The sequence below is a fragment of the Numenius arquata genome, chromosome 15, assembly GCF_964106895.1.
Source record: "Numenius arquata chromosome 15, bNumArq3.hap1.1, whole genome shotgun sequence".
Taxonomy (NCBI): domain Eukaryota; kingdom Metazoa; phylum Chordata; class Aves; order Charadriiformes; family Scolopacidae; genus Numenius; species Numenius arquata.
The window spans coordinates 1,038,981-1,062,487 of NC_133590.1; the positions used below are offsets into that span (position 1 = coordinate 1,038,981).

The following is a 23,507-nucleotide window of genomic DNA, read 5'->3' on the forward strand; positions in this document are numbered from 1 at the left end:
AAGCAGTGCATTAGTACATTGGAGAAAGAAACAAATTACCTGATTAGTCTCTAATGCATTACCTTCCCCTAGAGAAAACAGAATCAATGGAAATATAAATCCTAAAAAAAAGGACATAATAAACATTGCAGTAAAGAGAAATAAAAATGTCATAGAAGAGATTGAAAAATCAGTGAAAGAGAAATGGGTGAAAATGGTTCTGATTATCCTAAGTTGTAGTGATTATCCTAGATTTGCTCAATCAATAAGCAAATTCCTCATAGGCAAGGCTTTAGGAGGTTCTGATTTAAGTTCTAAGGAATTCTTAGACAAGGATAAAAAAAAATAGCAATAGATTATTTTTTAAAAAGACTAATTCTTCAAAACATTGTAAGGAGTTGTACTTAAAAAGAAAGAGGATGGCATTGTGACTTGATGTCAGAGCACTTGGATTTCATAGAGTAGGTGGTCTTAAACAGTAATTCCTTCATACAAGAGGAGATTACAAGATAACATGGAGATATTACTGTGGATTTGTGTGCATTTAGTGCTCTGGGAGGTCAATCAGAAAAGATGGCCTGTCTATCCTATGGCAATAATCACTGGAGCAGCATTTACTACTGTAATGCTCCTGTACGTTGCCATTAATTGGATAACAAATACAGATCTGATGGATTCACTACTCTAACTCCATTCCTACTCTCCAAGTCTCACAACCTGTAGGAATACAACAAATTCCAACAAGTTTGTCCAAATACAGTTAGATACAATGAACCTAAATATGCAGATGCTTCTTTCAAACAGGGATTTATGCCTCTGTACAAAACACAGCCACGTGGCCAGCAAAGCCTTCTGTGATTAGGCAGGAAGGAGCAAGATTTACTCCAAAAATAGTAGTCTAACTAAATCAGCTCTAAGTATTTATCTTGCTGCTTAAGGGTTATAAGGTGCTTGTACTACAAAATAAGTACTTAGGAGCCAATACCGTTGGAAAATATAAACAGATATAAGATGACAAAAGCAGCTGGTATCTTGACGTGCTGTCAGCAGCTTTATGAAAATTTTCTGTACCTGTGACTTCTCACTGTTAAGTTTTCCTTCCTTCAGCTCTGTAGACTTATGTGCTTGTTTACTCTACAGAGATAAAATTTGAGAAATTAATATGTATTTTTATTAAATTTTATGCTGTGCTCTGCCTGCGTTGGCTGCACGATCCCGTTATGTGACATAACTCCAGTAAATTTATACTTACTGCATTTTCATTTTATTGCTGTTTATAGACCATAAAGGATACCTGAATCATTTCTTCTGTCCTTTCATTTTTTAAATTTTACATTTATTTTTGCTTAAGCATGCAAGGGACTGTAAGATAATTACTAAGAAAGCTACTATTATTTAACAGTATGAAACTGTTGATAAAGATATCTCAAAGATGTTATGGTCAAACAAATCAATGCGTGAGCATGCATTTAGACTCTGAAACCTTCCCAGCAATTTCTGACCATTACATTTTGTAATTTTTTTTCAGCAGTAAAAGAGCTTTTAGAGCTATATCAATTCCATGTGGTAAAAAGTGTACAGATTTCTCAGTATGTAGTTCCGCAGTTAAAATGATCTACCTTATTCCATATTGAGATGAGAGGCTGGTAATTCTTCTGTTAAGCCGTGCAGGAAGAAACACAACCAGAATGCAATAATAAGGTGAAATGGAGAAAAAGGAAGAGGAAAAATATCTGTGTTTTCAATACCGATTAAGCAAACAAAGACCAAGCTGTTCTACACGGCAGAAGTATTATAGAATGAGCCTCTTGCACACAATGGGAACATTTTTGGGAAAATCTGGAGATAATGTGTTCAAAAGATATCAAGAAAAGTTAGAACAAGTTATTAAGAGTCTTAATTTAAATGAATAAACTGTATTCAGCTGAACTGAATTACTCTACTTTGATTCTGGATAAGGGTGCCTATTTAGAGTTTCACTTAAACACTTCCAAAATTCATTCAGATTAATTTTCCCCAGCATCTGCATGTAGACAAAACTCTTAAACTCAGTACAAAGGGAAAAGAAGAAATGATGCATTCAGTGCCACTAGAAACTGTTATATCTAAAATAATCTTTTCAGCAACTCATAAATTATTGATTTTTAATGTATTATTTTGATTTTGATGCATTATTTCAACATATACATATTGAAACCTGGAGAGGTGATAGGCTTGTGCTCTTTCAACTGTTGAGTAAAATGGACTTGATACCATTATTTCTTCTTTGCAGATCAGCGTGGTATGCTTTCACAACAGCACAAGAGAATGTAGTAGCAAAATTAATGACACAACATGAGAAAAAGAGTTCTTGTGATAGGAAAGCTTTCCTACACTTTTTTCTTCTTCATAGTTGTGTGAAGACATCACCACAGCTGTAGTGAAATGTGTAGCCTGTTCCATTATTGCACTGATGATGTTTAATTTAGTGTCCTGAAGTTGTGAACTTCACTCCGGTGAGCTGAATAAACACGTCCTCCCTGACTCCTCAGGTTACGTAACAACTTCACATGACACATCTGCACATTTTGCCTACAGAAGGTATATTTCATTTTTTCATTCTCCTACCCATAGTCCCATTGCAGAAGACCTATTTCATTTTAAAGGAATTTTATTCTTAGATCTTAATAATTATTAAAACTTCCATTATTTGGACTGAAATATAAGGCAAACCAATTTTACCATTTTACACTTACTGCAAAATCAGCAAATACATGGTAGCTGCTATCAACTGAAAACAGAAGGCATATTGGAAAGCAAATCATCATCTATACATCTTACTCTTCCTAGTAGTAATAGTGTTTTAGAAGAAGTAGGATTGCCAGGGTATGTCTGCTGAAAAAGCAACTACTACTAGCATAAGCCTGAACAAATACATGACCATCTCTCAAGGATGAGCTGATAATTAAGAGAAGAAACTGGTCAGCAGTTCATGCTTACAGTGTCTTTTTTTCTTCCCCCCCCCCCCCCTTTTTTTTTTTCTTTTTAAGGTGATAACAAACTGGGTAAGATATTTGCAGGAATTCACAGATCACTAGCTCACAAACTAAATGCATACTCCTTTTTCAGTGCAGTGATTCTATTGGGATTATACAATGGTAAACCAGGCCCAAATAGTATAGCAGTAGGTTTTCCAACTATTTATTGCAGATAGTCAGCTATCAATAAATTTTAACATTTACTGCTAGTTTTCAATTCTGTACAGAGTGATTCTCTCACTTTAATGAATCCCAAGAAACAAAACACCTAGAACTACTGTACCAAAAGGTACCCAGTGAGCCTGATCCTCTTTGAAAGGATTCCTTAAAGAATTTCCGTAAAGAAACTCTAGCAATTGCACTGTGGAGGAAAACTTAATGCTGAAGCTTGACTCTGACATTTGATTTCATCTGTTATTTGACAGAATTAAGCTAAACTCTAAGAATAAGATGCACTGTATTTCAAACACACTATACTCTGACATACACTCCCTTTAGACATTTACTTAGTACAGACTTCCCTTAAATCAGACATGAAGTTTCTGAAAAGGAAGGATTAAAATATAGATGACAAATCAAATCAGGTACACAGAAAGCCCACAGAGAATGAAGACCATTGTTCTGGTGAACAGCAGCAGTTAATAAAATAGTTTGGAATGCATATGTAATCCTATTTTATATGGAAATTAAGAATGTACACATTTAAATGATCAGTATGTTTGATATTCTGTGGCATTTCTGTAGATCACTGCTGTCATCAGAAGTGCAACGATAAAGGCTGAAGAAACAGAACATAGCTGTAAGTAACTCTTCAGTTCAATGAGTCTGACAATTATATGCAATTTGATAGTCTATATTTAGTAAGAGTTTCAAATCTGTTAGACACTACACAGTACTGATCGAAGAAACCTTATGAAATACAGGAGGCTCTCTGTAATATAATGTCACAGAAATGTTATTTTCTTTTGTTGTGTTTTGGTCTAAGTGTCAAGTCCTAAGCTTACTCTTTTTCTTTCAGAGTAGCAGCATATGCTGGTCAGTGAAGCATACACTACACAGCTGTTACATCTACTGTATGACCTGTACATATTGAATTAGCCATTGTGTTTTTCAATTCTGGTTCATCGGACTTTTGGTCTGAGGGGTTTTAATCTAAATTTAGCAAAAGAATACAATTCAGTGTTACCTTGTCTATGCATAATTCATAGCTTCCAGCCTGTTTTGATCTAAAACAATTATCCAACTTTTTTTTTTTCTTTTCAACTTTAACACAGGATGTATGAAAAAATTCACTACAGCAATTAATGGCAGAAAAGCTCTAAGACTGCAGTTTGATAGTGTATGAATATATATTTGCATGCACACAGAGATAATGTTAACAGATGTGGAATTTCTAACAATCACCATTGCTCCTGTTCTCAGGTTTTTACATTTGCATTCATACATGCTTACATTAAGAATATTTCTACACCTAAGAATATATAATATAATTTAGTGAATAAATAAAAACAAGTGTGGTAGTATAAGACCTAATCTATTAAGATGTCTCAAAACTTCAGAACATTTTTCTTTCCAAAGAAGAAACCAATTTTTTGTATTGACAGTCTTCTGGATACATTCTGCTGTTGATGAAACCCAGAAGGCAAGCAAAGGTGGGTACAAAAGAGAAACCATGTTTCCTTTTCTCTCCATGTTTTTTTCTCCCAAAGCATCTAGCCTATTAGAGGCAGGAAAGAAGACTAAATTGAACCTCAGACTAACCCTTTATGGCTCTGCCTATATCCCTAAATTCAACACTTGTCACTTACACTTGAAATAATATTAGATTCAAGTTTCTTACTGAAGTACTGAATCTTTCTAGCTGTTTTAAATATAATTGTAACTTCTGATTAGTATTTTTTAAAATTTCTTTTTAGTAAATCATTGATACCAATAGAAGAAAGTGGTACAAGGTCTGGATGAAGAGTCACTTAAAACCATTTGTTTTCCTCAAGTTCACTAAGGAAATCTAATAGTCTGTATTTCATCATGAAGTTCTCTCAGAAACAAAGCAAAGTTCCATATGTGTTTAATTCCCCCCCAAAAGATAGTGAAGCAAATTAATTTCACTTAGAATGACTGTATGCGTATAAAGTCATACAATGAATATCTATTTAGAATTCCTTTCTCTGTAAAAGAGTGTAAGTGCTTCATTAAAAACTAGTCTGGCATTAAAACCAGTAAATTCCTTCATTGATGACTTGGAAATTCAATTAACACCTGTTTACTGACAGTTTGGGAGTACAATAACAATAATTATGTAGAACTAAGGAACTTTGAAGATGTGAGTCTTTATAACTCACAGTCAGGAAGTTTGTGATGATCACATCTGTACTTTTCAGGTCTGTATGTACTATGTTAAATAATAGTTCAACTAATTTACAATCTCTCTTTTATGTATTTAATATATATTATGCCAACAATACATAAATCAATCATGCAGGAAGAGTTCCCAGTATGAACATCAATCAGCATATCAAGATTCATTTAGTTAAAAATCAGTTTCTCATTGAGATGGGCTCAAGAAATACTATGCACACCTTTGTGAGAAGCCCACTGGGACAGTAGGCATGCACTCTTACATCCTAATTTAAAACTGTAACACATGACGTTCAGTCTAAAATGGCAGACAAGAATGAAGAATTACAATCTCAGGCAACTCTCCTAATAACACAAGTCTTGTCATAAAGTTTTGTTTGGAGGGGTTTTTTTTGTTTCTTTGGTGGTTTTGTTTTGTTTTTTAAAAAAACAACTCTCTCCTCCTCCCCCTTACCCAGATCTCTCCCGCTCTCCCTCTTCCCACACCCTCCAACAACACACTATTTAACAGAGTGGAGAATGATCTCATGAGGACTGTAAACCCAACAAATTGTTTCTACTAAGTTAAATACTTTTCCATCCTCCTTCCCCCACTCTTTTCTATTTCATTTTCTCTCTGTATTTGTTTTAGAAGACATTCCTGAAATTCAGAAAATAGATCAAACTCAAGTAGCTTAGAGGCACCATAAACACATAATATTACTTGTCCATGTGTGAACTATTCCTTTCAGAATAACTGTTGATAACCCCATACTCACAGAAACCAGGACTCTAGGGCCAAAAATCATGAAACTTGTTTAAAAATTCTGTAAGAAAGTTATTTATATAGACACAGGTGTACATGGATGTGTGCTTCAGATGCACACAAGTCTACCAATCTTTTCATGCATTACAAAATACCTTGATTTTTAGAACAATAAAAAACCCCCTCAAATCATTATTTCATCTATGTATTTTTAGTGAATTACTGTATTGCTCAACAACTACTGCAAGGATTCTTTTTTACTTCACAGGTTTTTATACATATATTTAGGTTGACAAGTCAGAAAATATTCAGTACTTCTGGATTCACCATGATACAGACATCTCTCAAGTTCTACAAAGTGATAACAGCCAATGAAATAAGGATAGATTGAATCCTTCAATCCAAAAAAAAGAAACTTAACAAATTTCTACTAGTATCTTAATGGTTTTTTTAGAAGTAACAAATAAATCAGGGGTGAATTCCTTCTCCCAGCTAAGCTCCCCAAAACCACAGAAACAATACTTGGCCCAATTAAATAATTTCTTCATAAACAGCAAACAGAAAGGCAATATTGGCAGTGGTATTTTAACTCAGATTTCACTTCCTATGTCATGGAGACAGTTGTGGAGCATACTAGTCCTTTCACAACTCAACTCATTGGTATACTAGTCTCTTCATAAATCACTTTAAAAGATGTATTCTACTTAATTGTACCCCTAGGTCTGCACTGTGCTTAAAATATAGAGGTAACATACCCACTTCCTGGACTGAAAATTTGCATTCCACTGCCGACTTCCACTATATATTCAGTAACAGCTATTTATCTGGCTATATATATATATATAGAGAGAGAGAGAGAGAGAGAGTGTGCATCTCTGGAAAACTCCCACAACAAAAAAATTATAGTGTCCCAACTAGCACACAGAAAATCACACAGATTAATTCCTCTACATCCACAAAACCAAAAACCACTCAAAAAAATCTTTGATACATGATCTTATATACCGCTACATTTTCCCCAAGCACACCAGATCCTTAAAGAAGAGCTCCAGCCAACACTGTCACTTTTGTAAGGAAAAAGACTGTCCTGTTCAGTGAGCATCTTTATGCCACGTGCAGGGTTTGAATCCTCCAAAAGGAACCTCCTCACCTCTGTGCCATTGGCCATTTCCCCCTAATTATCAAACACAGCTGGAGACTGGAAAGTCAGGAAAACAATTTGAGTTTCTAGGAGAAGAACCCACATTCAGAAAAAAAATTGCAGCCGTATCACCTGTAAATCATCAAAGCAATCTATTTTAGTGAACTCTTTGTCATCATCAAACTATTTGTGGTCAAACATAAGCCAACAGGAATCAAACCAACCCAGGAAAAAAAAAAGAAAAACTTTTAAACACACTTTTGCAGTTACTAAAATTATCCATTTAGAAATTAGAAATGTCTCCTGTAACAGCAAAACCAGCTAAACAACCATGTAGTGAAAAAGGTTTTGAGAAACAAAACGCAATTATTTATTGGATGTTGAAGTGTGTTCTGTTAGCTGGCATCAATCTTCCTCAGTAAATATAGAATAGGCATTAGAAGGAAGAATTCAGAAAACAGTAGTTGAAAATATTCAACTTATATACAGTTCTATCAAAAATGTACAAAGTTGATTATGTATAGTATGAAAATTAGAGTTGGGGTGTAATTCCTCAAATGTCAATGCAGAACTGGGAATTTCACTAGTATTCAGTATGCTACTTGTTCATTATTACCTTTGTACCACTGAGTTAACTTAAAGTATGTTCTAACAACTGATGTACTGTGTTATTAACTGTTACAGTGTCAATATGTTTTTGTTATGAGATTTATCTTAATTCATGTACAAACTATTATTTAACAGCAGAATGCACATGAAAGAGTCTGATAGTTTATAACAAGGAAAATACTCTTACAAAGCCCTTTGAGAAATCCCAAAGAGAACTTTTCTGTAACAAGAGCAATGGTGCAAAAAATCAGAAGAAAAGTCTTTTAGCCAAAAGACTTCCATTGTGGAAGAGAGAGTGACAGTATATGTCTCAGATATATATTGACAGCATAAATAAAATCAATATGAATCATGTCTGTCCAGGAACAGAAGCTTGTTTCACAAGAAAGTAAATGGGAGTTGAAATAACAGAATTTTATTCAAACACAAGTTGGTAATTTTCACAGTCCTTTTGTCCTTATATTTACTCTTTTCAAGCTATTCAGATTTATTTTCAGTTCTTCATATATATACAAGTTAGAAGCCCAAACTGTACATAGCCTTAAAGGAGAACCAGTTAAATAACTTTAAGTTTTAAACATAATACATATCTCCAAAACATCAATACCATGAACAGTGAAATTCAGAAGACACTTCCAGGTGGCTCACATTATTTGCTGTCCTTGTTTCAGCTGGGAAAGAGTTAATTTTCTTTCTAGTGATTGTGAGAGAATGTCAACAATACGTATTGTTTCAGTTGTTTCCAGGTCATGTTCATGCTTTTCAAGGACTCTTTTCAGCTTCCACAGAAGCTGAGAAGGAATATAGACAGGACAAGGGAATATCCAATAGAATATTCCATACCATAGCATGCTCAGTATATAAATGGGGTTATCTAGGGAGTGGGGCCTTGCAATCACTGCTCCGGATGGTGCCAATTCACTGGGCAGTGAGAGCGACTTGTGTCATTATTATTGTTAATATTATTGCTATTTTCCTTTTCTGGTACTATTCTATTAAACTGTCTTTTTCTCAACCATGAGGTTTTATTTTCTTTCCTCTCCTTTTCTCCCTCTTCTCCCTACCCTTTTTTGGCAGGGAAAGGGGAATGAGCGAGTGGCTGTGTGGTCCTAGTTGCCAGCTGGGGTTAAACCATGATCTTTGCAGAATAAGGTTTTTATCTACTGAAAGAGAAGTGGCAAAGAGCGTGATAAAAAGAGAAGGGATGTGAGCCTGTAATTACGCATTTTAAAGTTTGTTCTAAGCACCTATGAAACAGAAAAAAAGTGATACAATAGATTTTTCCTACTTTCAAAAAACATGATGTATATTAATTTTTATATGTTAAAAATATGTTAAACAAATATAACAATTGTAATAAGCCTTCTGTATACCTAACATAATTGACATTTCTCACACATGCATGAATAGTATTTTGGCACTCAATGTTTAGAAAGATCTGCAAGAGCAGGAGAGCCATCAACGTTATAAAAGACCACAGAAGCATGTGCAGAGAAAAGAAAGTATATTGAACGCAGAATACCAGACTACAAATATTGAAGATATCATAATAGGCATAAATATATAAAGACGTTGTTTGAGAAGGACTAGAAGTAAGAGGTATAAACACACAAATGTGTGATTTGTGCATTCTGGAAGAAAAAGAGAGGGGCAGTTTTTCTTGTCTGGTTTTCATTTTTGAATTTAAACCCATCTAATCAACTGAACAACAAACATTTCAGCTTTTTCAATAGCTAGCACTCAGTGTACAATCTAAACACACCTGCAAGCAAATTAATGCCTGCATAGAAAATACTAGTTTAAATATCATATTGCTGTAATTCAGCAAATTCTAATTATTTTTGCAGAAGGACAGTAGGAAACCATTTTGGAATCAAGCTTGGTTCTTACACTCTGGCTTTGACACGTCCAGTGTAAATTTTAATTATTATTTCTATAAGAACTAGTTTTTGCACCAATGAGAAAGTAAATTATTGCACACTCTGCTATTAAGCTGCTTCCAAGAGGATATAAATAATTATCTAGAGAGATCCTGAACATTTCACATAGAGTGGATTGTAGGAAAGGAAGGCACTTTCATTGTAAGACCGATTTTCTGTACCTTCAGACTTTCCCCTTCACAATTGCTTTTTGGGTTTCTAATTCTGTGCTTTAACCTACCCCAAATGCCACTTGTCACTTGGTGGTGGATACCTTTGCATTAGGTTCTTTTCTGCACTCCTGTTAACTTTTACATATTAATTTACTCTTATTTATACATTATTTGTATGGTCTGACATTCAAAATTTATTTTCCACAAGAAAAAGCCTTTTCTTACATACTGATTGTATATTTTCCAGTAAGTGTCTGAGACGAATATTTCTAAAATGTCACAAAGTGGTATAAGCAAATAATCATAGGATTTTTTCAATTTTTTTTTCGTGGTTAACATGTCTACTACCAATCATAGTACCAATTTAACTTCTAGCATTTTATCACACAGGCATTACCTATAATACAACCTGACAAATCAAAAGGTCAGTGTGGCTCGGAGCATATAAGAAATAAATAGAACTGTAAAATTAAATGGAATGCATGGAGAATATTATGAGGAATTCAAATTTCAGAAGTCAGGGATTACATGTGAAAATATAGATTATTGACATTTTGAAACTTGGTAATTCAGTTCTGTATCAGAAGAATAATTAGAGAGAGGAAAAGACTTTTTATTTTACAAATGTTTTCAATGAAGCTAAAACTGTAAATTATGTTAATAAAATACTTTCCTTAAAGTCCAGGCATGAATACTCAATCTACAGTCCCCTATAAACTACATATATGATTATGATAGTACAGGAGGTTTAAAAACTCATTTTATGTTGAAGTAATTTTAGTGAGTCAGAGGAAGGGTCAACTGTATAACTGATTATCTTTGCATACTTGAGATAGTTTACAGGATCAGCCTGGAACAGAGATAAGGTTCAAAGTATGCTTCAGGTCTGATATCAAATGGGAACCAGACACTGGATTCAGACTGAATGGCACTAAAATTTCATAAGCTATTTTCACATTTTCCAAGTTCAAACATTATATCAGCCTTGTTGGAGTGTCACTATTGTGATATCCTTAGATCACAGCCAGGTCATGGGACAGAATTGTGCCTTGGGAGCATTCATGTGACAGGATCTCAGTCTGGAGTCCCAGGCTGGGAAGGTGCCCTCAAGCCTACTTAAACAGAGATTAAGACAATCAATGTGTCAAAATACAAGCCACTGTATCAAAAACTAGGAAGATATATCTGAGCCATTGTTTTCACCCAGTAGAGTCCAGTCAGGCAGCAAAAGCTCTCTACTAACAGCAGTAATGGGATTTAAGAGATGGCATCTAGGTCTAAATCCTACAAGAAGAAACTTTTGATCTGAAATAGTGATAAATGATTCTTTTTGGCATTTCAGATTGGTTACTGGCTACAGCGTCAGAATTAGATTTAAAGATAAAAATTTGTTTATCGAACTGCAATAAAATTTTGCTTTAGGGCACTTGGAAACACTGCAAGTTACTCTATAAAAGACCTAGCATACATTTGAACCATAAGTGGATATAGGTATATTTTAACAATTATCTAATTAATTTTAAAAGTTTATTCTTTTAAAACTGTTTTTTAACTCATCTATTTAATTTTTTAATATTTCTTTCCCTTTGGGGGACTATCTATCCCATAATAACCAGATCAGGTTAAATTATGTACAAACAACCACTGACTAAATTTGTATCAATTTCCTAGCATTGCCAGGAGATATCACTATGGGAAACTACAAAAGCTTTGATCATATTATTGAGATAGTTTGCAATCAGCTATTTCAGCCTTCTCCCATCAACTGCCCATGAAGCGCTTCATGATTATTCACTTTTTTAATTTATTAGTGCAATTGGTTAGCAATAGACAGATGGCATAAAAATTGTTTATGCTTAGTGAGCAGATGATTTACAATATTATAAATTTGAAGAGGGCTACACTTTTTAGCACAAGGATATAGAAACATTCTCTTTTAATAAGCTTTTTAAGGACAACTTTTCACATTTTTATTAGAAGTAAATTAAATTTGTAATTATCATTTGTACTTAGTGATTTTCATTATATTTTTTTTCTTTACGATTAATAGAGGAAGATTCTAAGAATAATATCAGCATCTAAGATGAAGTTCTAAAGACTCAGACATAATAGTGAATATTACTTGTTAAAATGTACTGGCTAAACATGATAACTAAAACAAGCAATGTCCAACTCCATTACAAATTCTCTATTTTCCTCAACTTTGTATAGCACAATCAAGAAGGTTTACTGTTTGCCTCCATTGGGCAAATATAGAAATAATTTTGCTAGTGGCTGATGATAAAGAATCCCGTTTTCTGTTATCAGTTACAATTCCACAGATTGTTCCGTTAAACAATGAAGAAATGCAACTCATTTCAGAAAGAATCAAAGGAGTGCTTAGCCTAGAAGTTTCAGAGAACAACAATGAATGAAATCATCTTGCTTTTCAGGATTAGGTTTAAGGAATATTTTCAGTCTCTTTATTCACGTCACATTTAAAATCTGAGCATACCTTAGTATTAAAACCTAAAGCCATGAAACTAACATTTAGCTGAATCTATATCCTGTATTGTGCTGTTATAATATTTACAAATTCATATACAGGTGATAACTAGTGAACCAGCTACTAAAGTCAATTCTGTCAGAATATATAACACATACTTCAGTATTGCTTTGCATGGTAATAAGTTTACTTTCTTTCTCCTAGCTTCTTTTTTTGTATAGTCAGTAGTAGAAGTGTCCCTTCTGTATGTTGTATAAAGTCAGCTAGGTTCAAAATATATTAGGAAAGACTTTACTGAGTTCTTTGTATTGTGACATTCTGCCAACACCTTAGAAAGGAACTTCAAGTAAATATTCTAACTTTCTCTGCATATTTGACACATATAGAAGTGTGTAGAAGTAATAGAAGAAATGAGAAATTTGCTTTTATGGTAGAATTCTTTATAGCAGGAGAGAGAGAGACACCAGTGCTTCACCATCAAATTTTCACGAGATTCATTTACTACAAATGTTGGTACTCAGTTTATGAAGAAATAAAAAATATATTGGTAGAGCTGATAAAGAAAAATTTCCAATTCTTGTAATCCCATGTATTGATATCAATATTGTATATCAATACAAATATTGTATTGATATTTCTATATCAATAATTCTGTCCCGTACATTGCAGAGTGTTCCAGGGTTGCTTCTTGCAAGAAATCTTGTTCTTCTTGCAGAAATCTGGTATCTTTTAGATCTCTGACATTTGGGGTTCTCCTTATGGATGTCAAATTCATATCTTTTCAGAGACAACTTTATCTTTCCTATAGATAGACATGTTGACAGTGTCCACAGAAGAAATTAACTCCATTGCAGGAAACAAATTTAACCTATTCTTCAATTATTAAGATGATTCCTTTTTACCATAAGATCCTGAGAGCACAGACTACCGTATCACTGACTGCGTAGTCCACACAGAAGATTAAAATACACCAAAGAGAAAATAACTTCAATCAAAATACTTTCAAAGTTCAATAAACCAGTAATATTGTCCAGAAAAGTATCATTTTGTCATAGTAAGTATTTCAAGAAATAAGCCTATTAAACTGAGATTTGGCTGAAGGATAACAAAAATTCAACCCTGCAATATTTAAATTTAATAACACTCTCAGTCAAATGCAAAATTCTATTTCCTGCTAGATCAAAATGTAATTGTTCCACTTAATTATTTGATAATAACAGTGTATTCTATTAAAAGGCTTATTTATTATTGTTCTTTGGCTACCACCCAAAAACTCAACATAACACTCATAACACTCTCCCTCTGTAGAAAGTTCAGAAGACAGAGTATGTCATATTATTTAGTGGAACTAAAGGTAATTTCCTTAGAAAAAATACATTTTTGCAATGTGAAGTCCCCTGAGAGCATCTCAATAAAACAAATATTTCCAAATTACTTTAAAGAGATTGCTTACACATAGACCAGTTTACAGAACTGGACCCAGAGATGGAAAGAAGACATTTACTCATTTCTATTCACATCCTGCATTCCTGCATTCTGCCTGATTACATTAATGGAATATCTGTTAGCACAAAATATGCTACACCAGTTTAAGGCCATTGACATATTGAAATTATTAACTAGTTTACAATGCTAACAATACATAAAACATACATTTTCCAAATCAGTATTCTGCTTAATGGTGCTACTGAAAAAACACTGAAATAGATAAGTTATATTCACAAATAGATAAGTTATAATCACGATTGTACTGACTTACCCTGGTAGAAGAACTCATTAAGGAACCAATCAGATTGCCAGTATTGCACTTGAAATTCAAATTGTGATCGGGATGGTTATTTGCTTCCAAGCTTCCTGAATCACGCATTACCGACTTGTTGGAATTTGCAGATATTTTCTGGAAGGCAGTGCAAGTCATTCCTGTGAAACTAGATGGCTTGATCATGAAGGCCTCCAGAGCAATATTCTGAGATACCTGTGAAAACGTGTGAAGCAGATATGTTGCTAATTCATTAAGCATCATTGCATTATTATATGTGCTTTGCATATTTACTGTATATACTTCCATACATATTTGTAGGGTAAGAAAGAAAACAGAACTTATTTAAAAAACTGATCTAGAATTCTACAATGGCATAGTGGATTTCCTTGAATCTTCTTTAGGAATGTATCAGTTATTATGATATCAGTTTTGCAATTGTGTCATTATCAGCTTCAATGGAATCAATCCTGATTTAAATCAATACAGTTATAAAGTGAATTTGTAACAGCAACATTAGGAATTATTTAAAAAATGAACAAGGATGTGTTTTGTACCTCAGAAATGAAACAGAAAGCTTCTAAACTATTTGGGGGATGGATTGGTTTTTTACACATCTTTTTCCATTGGGGTATTAAACACGACTATATGGTTCAATCCAACACCACGTTATAGGTCTTCGGCCTACCCTTTAGTAAGGTGATGTGTCTAAATGGAGATTGTAGCACAGTGCAGATATCATAGAATCATAGAATGGTTTGGGTTGGAAGGGACCTTAAAGATCATCCAATTCCAACCCCCCTGCCATGGGCAGGGACACCTCCCACTAGACCAGGTTGCTGAAAGCCCCATCCAGCCTGGTCTTGAACTTTTCCAGGGAAGGGACATCCACAGCTTCTCTGGGCAACCTGGGCCAGGGTCTCACCACCCTCACAGCAAAGAATTTCTTTCTGGTATCTAACCTAAATCTCCCCTCTTTCAGTTTAAAACCATTACCTGCCACGTTCTATTGCTCCACTCCCTGATAAAGAGTCCCTCCCCATCTCTCCTCTAGGCTCCCTTTTAGGTTCTGGAAGGCTATTATAAGGTCTCCCTGGAGCCTTCTCTTCTCCAGGCTGAACATCTCCAACTCTCTCAGCCTGTCCTCATAGCAGAGGTGCTTCAGCGCTCTAATCATCTTCGTGGTCCTCTACTGGACCCATTCCAACAGGTCCATGTCCTTCTTGAGGACTCCAAAGCTGGCCACAGTACTCCAGGTGGCAGCTGGACAGGCCCTGGCTGGGGAGGCCCCAGCCCTTGCACCACCCTGACGGGAATCTGTTGTCTATATGACTTCTCTAAGACTTTGGATACCATACAGCAGAATAACATCTTCTTTGTTTTACTGTTATATGATTATTGAAAGAAACATTAAATGTATTTTATATGTACGTATGAAATTATCTAGTATTTGAAAGTTGCCACTAGCTGTTCTTCCTACAGTGTGTTTTGTACACCATTTGACAGCAAGGGAGACTTAAGATCTAAACAAAGGTATCCACAGCCTCATGGAACTGGAAAAACATTTCTGTCTTTTAAAAAATGATGTAGAGTAACAGTCATGGCTCCCAAATAGCTTTTCAATCTATAGGGAACACAGACGTGTATATGTTATATGACTGACAACAGTTTCTAGAGGTTCCTTTTTTTCAGGAAACATATTACAAGCTAGAGGCTACCTAAGCTTTGGGGGTTTTATTTGCTGTTGTTTAAAATAAAAAAAGGAGATGCAATTTCTGTGAGACAGTTTGCTGGCTGGCCTCCCAAAGGAACAGAAGTGTTTGGTATTGCATGAGATGACACCAGAAAAACTCCACAGCTTTGTTTATTTACAAATTGCACTCAACAGTAAACTAGTTCTCCTACAGAAACCTATAAGAAGAAAAAAATAAAGCATGCCAAAAAGGTTAGTGACACACATCTACATCTGAGTACACAGAATTACTGTTTACAGTAATGTCAACAGCTTCCTGAAGCAGTGACAAGAGAAAAAATGACCTTTGGCACTTGACATTTAAAAGGAATTTAAGTATAAAACAACAGAGACCCCTTAGCTGTCACACTGCAAAATACTTCTAAAAGGCATGTTGTTGTCTCTATGTATTGAATTTAAATAAATAAAAATTTTCAGCAAATTTCATTCTTTTACGTAGAAAGGAATTAAATAAAAAACTTCCTTTAGAAGACAGTCCAATATATTTTTGTCTTTGTTTGAAAGACTTCTTTTCTAAAAAGGAACAAAGGCCATGATGTTGTTTGGCTCAGCCTATAATTCCTAATTCTTTTTCTTTTTTCTTAAACTAGCACTGAATTGACTTTTAAATAGTGTCTTCATGAAAATGCAGTGGAAAATTGAGAAAACAGTAAAGGTTGTTTAAAATCAGCAAGCAAGCAAGCAAACCAACCCAAGGGGTGATAAGATTTTAAAATATTTATATAAAATTCTAAAAGGATAAGTTTCAAGCTTCTGATTCAGATGTATTTCTGCTATTTAGATGTTGAAACTGGCGAAAAGACAGTTTCTCAGGATTCAAAGGACAACCCCTCAGTATCTAAATGACAAATTCATGTAAGCGGAGGACAAGGAATAAGAACAATTATTTCACACAGCTTGCTTCTAAAAATCTGAAACTAACCACCAATTAGTAATCTTTATGACAAGATATACTTTTTTGGATCGTTTTCTAAATGCTTTAAGCAAGTAAGGCAAAAGATCTCCAGGCAACAAGGGACCATGTTGTCTTTTCTCTTATTAAAAATTCACTCAGTCAACTTAGACCTTCAAAAGAAAACCATATACTACAGTGAAAGCAACAGAAACTGAGTGAATACTAAGAACACTAGAAAGACAGTATTGTGAACAGCCTATTGTAAGAATAAATCAAAGTCAAGAAAAAACACTTAATACCATCAGTGATATTCAAAAAAATATTTTGGTCTTCCAAATAGAATCCAGAAGAAAAAAACCACCACAGAATGTACGTAAATTGATACGCTGTATATCTGGCCTACACAATCTCGCTTCTTTGTATATAAAAAGTGTGAAGAAAAATGACATTTTAAAAGTAAATTTGACAAAAGCTTTTAATTTTATGAAATACCTTTGATATAGCTTGAATGTTGCTGGTCAGTATTTGACTTGCAATGTGTTCCACACATCGTACAATTCTGGTGCAGGCTTTGTCTTCCTTTTGAGCCATCCACAGAACATGGTCGTCGACCAACATTATATTGCTGGCAATTTCGATAAGAGCATCCCCAATCTGGAAGACAAAAAAACCCCCCAAACCCAAAAATGGTATTATCTGGAAAACTCACAAAAATTGGAAAAGAATACACAAGAGTACAACTGAAAGCAGACACCTTATTTCTCTTAGTAACCATATTCAAAGAGAGTTTTGATTCTACTAAGAAAATTAAATGGACTGAAAAATAAAGACTAAGAAAAAGAAAGTGCAACTGACTTCAAGGAAAAGCTTTTTTAGTCACAATTTTAAAGCTTATCTTTGAAATGTACCACAAAAATTGAGTCTCTCATTGGGCAATAAATGGAATCCCAGAATTATCACCCCTTAAACTAGTTAAAATTGACCATGCCCCTCTAAAGAACTGCTTCATGTTTAATCAAAGGACCTTTGGGTGTGAGTGGGGGAAGGGAAAGGGGAAGAGGGAAAATATATTTGAAAGACATTTTTGATACAGACATTGTGAGGTAAATTTGAGATACAACAGAGGTGCTGACACCAAACTATATCATCTCATTGGCTATACAGAAAGTGTGGGCTTAGAGCTTTGGATGTTTTAATACACTCTTTTGGCCATCCCAAAGTGATAAATCTTTGTTTTGTTGGATGACATTTTGCAGATTTTGGTAAGTATGATGATCTGTTTCAATTTTTTTTAAGTATATTGCATTTACAGAGAAGAAACATCACTGTGAATATTTTTTGGTGATTATTTAAAATTGAAATGACAATATTTATTTTTTGAAATTCTAAAACTTAATTTGAGGTTTCAAAATTAACATTACCATTATTTTTCAAGGCAAACTATGCCATAGATACACAAGGTTGTTTCATATAAACCTGAATAAAAGGGTATATAGAAGAGAAAAAATGACTGAGAGAAGTACAGCTAAAGAAAAGAGGCTAAGAAGTCAAACTAATAGAAACAGAAAAATAAGGTAAATACACAGGCAGTTCAATTGGAAGGAAAAAAAGAAATTCAGCAATGGTGAAAAAGGTTTAAGGAATGACTGAGGTTATGAAGTTAGTTCTGCATTTTCAATAAAAAATACATAAATTTCACATGAATTGCAAGGGACACAGAAATAATGAGACTATATGTGAAATTTTATGTGACTGTTCCTGAAATATTTAATCTATTTTTGAGAACATAATTTCTAGATGGCTTTTGACAATGTGACAGACAGAATTATTGATGCAATGAGAAATAATAAAACACATTAAAAGACTGGAGTGATTTATGAGAAAAGATTAAAGCATACACTAATCAGCTAAGCAATAACTAACTGAGAGAACAACAGTCTATAAATATACAAAAGGATAGAAATAAGGAGAGGAAGTAAATTATATTATAATTAAATGCATTAATGAAGAGTAAAGGCATGGCATTTAAAAATACCAAACTTTGTGCTAATATGTGTACATCTTCCTGGCAAAAAGTTGTAGTATATTACAAATATGTCCCCAGTGCAGCTGTTGAAGCTCTCTTTTTTAAGAGGTAAGCCACCAGATGAGACAAAGTACCGCTAACTTGTATAAAAATGAATAATCCTTTGCTGACTGGGAAAGGCACAACCCAGAGAAGATGTACAGAAACTGTACTAGCTTAGCTAAAATGCTTCTTAAATTGTTTTGACAAGCCACAGAAAACCTCTGTGTATGTACTTTCATTAATATCTAATGGTTTTATATAAATGTAGTTTCAGCTGCTAGTCAGTTCCTGACTAATATATCTTTGCTCATATGTTGCCTTGTATGAAATGAAGTTCAATCCTATTTATAATTACGAGTGCAGCTTCATGTGTGAAACTACTGACACTTTAATTTCACATGTATTTTTGTACCTTATCAGTAAGAGTTAAGAAATGAGTGTTACTTAAGAGCTCAATGAATGAGGAACCTACTTAGTGACTTGAGAGGAAGGAAAAAGTCTAAAGTTCAAAACAGAAGGAGGACTCAAGACAAATTAGCAGAAATGTTCTAGATTATGAAAACAATCAGGGATTATGAAGAGATGTAGAGATAAATGGTGGAGATGGATATGCTTCAATACTGGAAACAAGAAACTGAACTATTTGAAAGGTGGAAGAAATCAATTAAAAGATTAGAGATGGTGTTCAGTTTTAATAGATAATTCATCAGCTACTAGAAAAACAAGGAAGCTTTATAGATAAATCCAACTGTTTTGTTTGGATAGTAAATTTTTGTTTTGTCAGGAAGCAGTAAGATCTTATCAGAATTTTGAGCTGAAATACAGTTGTAGCTTTGAAACATGATTCTTGGAGAGCACTTAATAATAGGTCTGGCGTATAATGATGACATTGAAGTTGGAGGCTTTCTCAAATTGGCACTAAAATGTTACAGTGCCCAGAGCCAGAATTGAATGAATATTGCCAAACCAAAAAGAAAACAAATGTTTTAACTATAGCTATCATGGGTACAAATATTACAGGTTATGAAAACTTTATGCAAACAGTTACTCTGAAAATTAACAGTAAAAACTATGACAAACATTGCTGTTCTCTAAAAAAACTATTTTTGCTATAGAGTTTGCATAACTCTCTGATTAGATTTCCCTGTAAAAATACCATACATTATGCCAAAAGTTTCAGTAGGAAGTTGTACTTAAAGACACATTATTTTCTCTTCACATGAAGCGATACGTGCTTTCAAAACTCAGTGAAAACCTCCCAATGAAATGGAGAACACAACAGAAGCATGTATAACTCCAGTGGCCAGAAGGAGAGGCACCTTGAGTTCATTCTTATATGATAGACGTGGTAGAAATTAAAATGAAAAATAAAATTAAAGAAGTGTCTTATTGAAAACCAATTCCTATTCCTCAGCAGCAACACCTTTGTAAGTCAGATGAGATGGCTTAGTTGTCCTTTTTGGCATAAAGAAACATATCACAGTATACGCAGAACATTTGCAATCAGAGTACCAGCAATCAATTTGAGAAGCTACTCTTCAGTGTGTGCCTGCATACATTAAGAACAGGGACATATGTGAAGACTTCACTTCTACGGGATACTTTTTTTCAGCATAGAGAAGATATCTTACATCTTCAACTTCATCCACGAAGACAATTAACTTTTCCATTATATAAGCCAAATATATTACATCCATTTTATCCACAAAGTGGGAAGCACCTCTTGTGTAGGCTGTCAGCTGGCGGGAAAATTCAAGCACGGTTGTCAAATTGATGTGCATCTGAAAATATATCAGAATTGTTAGGTGTAATAAATCATCTAGCTTCATTCTCTTTTAAAAACTAGAGATCACATCCGTTTGTATAATGCTTGCTATAATTTTCACGTGGAGTTATATGCATCAGTAGTAGTGTGGACATAAATTTCAGGGGCATATGAACGTATTTTCAGCAATAGGTCTTAGAATTCATTGCTGTTATCTGAAGACACCACCAAATAGCCAAAACAATGTTGAAGATTTTTGTCTACTTTTTCTAGACTGTAACTAACTGGCCTCATAAAATATTATACCAAACTACTAACCTTGCCTTGCCTGTATCTTTAGATCATCATGATAATAACAGTACCAGTGGGGATTCATATATACAGTGGTGCATGGGGTGAGAACAAGGGACAATGGTAGTAAGTTGAAAGAAGCTCAGACTGCTTATGAAGAAAATTTTTTCTGTAATGAGGATAGTCAGAAATTTGAACAGGTTACCCCTAGAAATTGTGCAGCCTCCATCCTGAGAACTTTTAAAGACCTGAGTGGCTAAAGCCCTGAGAAAACTGGCCTTACCTCATTGCTTACCTCACTTTGAGCAGGAGAATGGACTGCATTCTAGAGACCTTCCTTCCAAACAGAATTATTTTATTATCCTATAATTTGACTGGCTGTTAATATAGTAATTATTCTTATTTAATTATTAGCACATCTGAAAATAAACTTCCTATGTTGTTATCTAGCACTACTCATGGGCAAGAAATGGCCAAGGAAACTGAAAGTGGTAAAAGTTAGTATGGCAGTTACAGGTCTGTGCCATCGGTTCTCTGTTACGCTTGTTTTTTATCATTCATTTCTATCCATTTAGTTTTTTATCTCATTCTCCTTTTTACTTCTCCATAAGAAACAATTTAAGTAATGCTTTTTTTGGAAGACATCGAAAAGGCATTCCAAAGTAGGCTTCATTTCTGCAGCTCTTTTACATATTTTATGGACAATGACAATAAGGAAAGGTACTTCAGCTGGCAAAAGTCTGATACAGGACTTCAAGTGAAATTAAAATCTTGCTGGTAAAAATGGATGAGGGGAAGACAAAGAAAGAATTGAAGTCAAGCACTGACGACCCTGCCAACATTACTAATGGTCATCTAGATTCCAGGTACCCAGAGGAAAAAAAAAAATTAAAATAAAGGCAATAAATGCTGTGCACTTGTTCCTACTACAACTTCAATTACCAAACATGCTGTTTTTCAAGTAAAACATTTTGTTCAAAGTCCAGCTATCTCAAACTTGTGGCTGAACAGACATCTTCTTGTGAGCTGTTTGATAAAATCAGTACTAGAGAAAGGAAGCCCTGGATTTCATAACGTTACCCGACTAAAAGCATGAAGAACTTGAGTTACTTCTTGTGAATAAGGACATTCAGAATAGTTTTCTTCATCCCAATGTCCTGTTCGATTGCATTTACGCCATGCCTTAGACTCTTCTGCGCCATTGTGAAAGGCAATGGAGTTAAATGAATACCGGAGACAGGGGTGGTAAGCAGTTATCCCGGCCAAAGTTTTGGGCCATCTATGAATAACATGATAATAAAAAATTACAATGTGAAGCTTCTCATTTAAAGGCAACTTACAATATAGCAACAATCTGCAGAATATATGAGTAAAAAAAGGCTATTTTGAATTTTACCTCATTATGTTCTATAATTAATTACTTTGTTAGAATAATTCCTTGGAATATGTCAAAATTATACAGGTTTGAGTCTGGCTGGTCACACATTAATACTGCATTAATTCCAGGAAGGTGTTTGGTGTTAAGGAAAAATATATGGACGGCATTTCCCCTACATTCACCTTTGCAGATTGCACAAAGCAAAGCAGCAAATCCATATTGTTACTAAGTGCTGTAAAAGGTAAATGCTCAAAATGTACATGACAATCCTTACTTTGCATTTTGATTCAATACTACAAAGCCCTCTCTGCCACAGCATCCCAAAAAGCAAAAATCCCTGAATGTGTCAGAAACCCATGAACAAAATTTCAGCTGAGATTATGTCTCATGGAGGAGAAAGGAGCTAGCCCTCAAAAATTAACTATTTAGGTATACAGGATTTATGTACTGTGATTCCAAAATAGGCTTTGAAAATAAACTATAAATTAAGAGCAGCCAGAATTGTTCTATTTAGTTAATAGGTCTATTGTACGATACTCTTTTTCTGTATATCTGCTGCATTCTCTAGAACGGCACAACTGGGTTCCATTTCTTTTGGTACTAAATCCATTGTCATTTCCAGGCTAGTATGGACACAGCAGGATCAGGTAATTGGGAGAAATCAAACAAAACCGGAAGAGTTAGCATCAGAAAGTCAGCATGTCTGGAAACGATGTGATTCTTAGTTTAATTGCACTGATGTAATGACTGAACCCAACCAATCCTAAAATATTCTGCCTGCCAGTGAAGACACACCTTGACAATCAGCCTGTGCTCAAACACGCATGTTTATCCCCTCTTAGTTGTACAATGCAGATCCATCTGGACATTGTTACACAATATACTGACAGGTTTGGGGCTGTGTAAATTTTCCTCATTTCAAGCAAAGAAAAGGTAAGAAGAAAATATTTTTATATGTCATAGCTATTCACTGGAATAATTCATTTTGTGATGTAAAAACAGTTGATGGAAAATGAAACATGAAAGGAGATTCACACAAATTGAAATACAATAGTGTACTCTTCTTTTGCCTCTAGGCTGAAATATTATTTTTAGTAAAACATTTGCATTAATGCAATTGGGCCACACCTCAAAAGTAAAACTAAAGAGACGATTCTGAAACTAGTATTAGC

General features: G+C 34.3%; 1 protein-coding gene across 1 annotated transcript in view; it reads right to left on the reverse strand.

The window, feature by feature from the left end:
• Nucleotides 1–23,507, reverse strand: part of LOC141472108 (adhesion G protein-coupled receptor A3-like) — a 283,689-nt gene that overhangs the window by 111,943 nt on the left and 148,239 nt on the right. Inside the window, exons 9-12 of the mRNA XM_074158920.1 lie at nucleotides 22,038–22,236; nucleotides 20,533–20,682; nucleotides 17,326–17,487; nucleotides 14,186–14,401 (exon numbers count right to left, since the gene is read on the reverse strand). Coding sequence (XP_074015021.1) covers nucleotides 14,186–14,401; nucleotides 17,326–17,487; nucleotides 20,533–20,682; nucleotides 22,038–22,236 — 727 coding nt within the window. The remainder of the gene's footprint in view (nucleotides 1–14,185; nucleotides 14,402–17,325; nucleotides 17,488–20,532; nucleotides 20,683–22,037; nucleotides 22,237–23,507) is intronic.